At 41.9% G+C, this 1,734-nt stretch overlaps 1 protein-coding gene across 1 annotated transcript in view; it reads right to left on the reverse strand.

The window, feature by feature from the left end:
• Hspd1 (heat shock protein family D (Hsp60) member 1) overlaps window positions 1–1,734 on the reverse strand; it is a 10,946-nt gene that overhangs the window by 1,411 nt on the left and 7,801 nt on the right. Inside the window, exons 10-13 of the mRNA XM_031368980.1 lie at window positions 1,669–1,731; window positions 767–941; window positions 161–339; window positions 4–66 (exon numbers count right to left, since the gene is read on the reverse strand). Of these exons, the coding sequence (XP_031224840.1) occupies window positions 4–66; window positions 161–339; window positions 767–941; window positions 1,669–1,731 (480 nt within the window). The remainder of the gene's footprint in view (window positions 1–3; window positions 67–160; window positions 340–766; window positions 942–1,668; window positions 1,732–1,734) is intronic.

Here is a 1,734-nt window from a genome sequence, read left to right on the forward strand (position 1 = left end):
TACAGCTTCGGCTGTAGTTAGCAAGGAGGCCACCCCAGCAGCATCCAGTAAGGCAGTTCTTACAACCTAGAAAAAATTTTAGTAAAATAATTAAAAATGAACGAAAACTATGCACCAGAGAGCAAGCCACCCAGCGTTTACGAAATGCTGATTTATTTACCTTCGTTGGATCAATGATTCCCTTTTCCACCATGTTCACAAAATCTCCAAGCATGGCATCATAACCAACTTCTGAGGAACTCTGCAGAATTTTCTCAACTATCAAAGATCCTTCAACACCTGCATTCTTAGCAATTGTCATTGCAGGAATTTTAAGTGCTCTTTTAATAATTTCTATACCTACAAAGCAAACACATTTTCACAAATTTACTTTTGTTTTCCCTTTTGGGGGAGTCAGAGGACCTGGTTTAATCCTTAGCACCAATGTAACTCCAGTTCCAGGCTATCCAATCCCCGCTTCTGGTCCAGAGAATACTGCAAATGCATAGCACACAAAACATGCAGGCAAAATGTACCCCCAACACACACAAAATAATTAAAAAAAGAAAACAAAGTTTAATAAGTGAGAAGACTTATCCAATCCTACCATAGGTGAGATAACCCCCCTGTAAAATGTGGTACATTGCTAATCAACAATACTTTTCAGGGCAGTTAAGAATACTGACTGCTCTTCCAAAGGTCCTGAGTTCAAATCTCAGCTGACGCCACCTTCTGGTGTGTCTGAAGACAGCTAAAGTTTACTGAAGTATAATAAATAAATCTTTACCTATTTTCTGATCTTCATTGGCAGGCTTTAGTGAATCCAAGGCTGGGATGCACCGGAGCAGAGCACAGCCCCCTCCTAGAACAATGCCTTCCTCAACAGCTGCTCGTGTGGCATTGAGAGCATCTGTAACTCTGTCTTTCTTCTCATTCACTTCAACATCACTTGTCCCTCCAACCTACAGATTAAAATTCCAGTTAGCATGGTCTTCCCCATTCAATGACCACTTAAAGCCACCTAGACGGCACACCTAAGCTGGGCACAGTGTCACATAGTCATGACCCCAGCACTTGAGAGGCTAAAGCCGGTGGGTTACACCAACTGAGGCCAGCTGGGGCTACCGCAGAGTTCAAAACAAAAGAAACAACAAAAGGAAGCAATTCTAGAATAACAGGTTACAATCTACCCCACTAACAAAACCCTGAATTTCCCACAACACAAGCTGTACTGCAGCTTGAGAAAAGGATGCTAGCCAAGCAGCAGTGTGCACACCTTTAATCTCAGCACTTGGGAGACAGAGGCAGATTTTCAGTTCAAGGCTAGCCTGGTCTAAGCGAGTTCAGTCTCATGCATAATACCAGTAGGGGATAGATGACTGTTTATGACTCAGAAGGCATTGGGATATGACCCAAGTGGGTCAAAGGTCTTGCTTGCCCTACAAGCTAATAGTCTAAGGGCTCCTAGAATCACAGTGGAAAGGCAGATGACCAACTGCTGATAGTTGCCCGACTGCTACATGTACTCCATGGAAAGTTTGATCATACACACATGCAAAAGACAAAACAAACAAAAACCTAAAAATATTGGGAAAGATATTTATTTAGTTACTATTGGTAAAACCACAGAACCAGTATCACTAGACTCAGAGCCTAAAATTAAAATGTTTACCTGCAAGGCAGTCTTACCTTCAACACAGCTACTCCATCTGAAAGTTTAGCAAGTCGCTCATTCAGTTTTTCCTTTTCATATTC

Source organism: Mastomys coucha, unplaced genomic scaffold (genome assembly GCF_008632895.1).
Source record: "Mastomys coucha isolate ucsf_1 unplaced genomic scaffold, UCSF_Mcou_1 pScaffold14, whole genome shotgun sequence".
In the NCBI taxonomy this organism is placed as follows: Eukaryota; Metazoa; Chordata; class Mammalia; order Rodentia; family Muridae; genus Mastomys; species Mastomys coucha.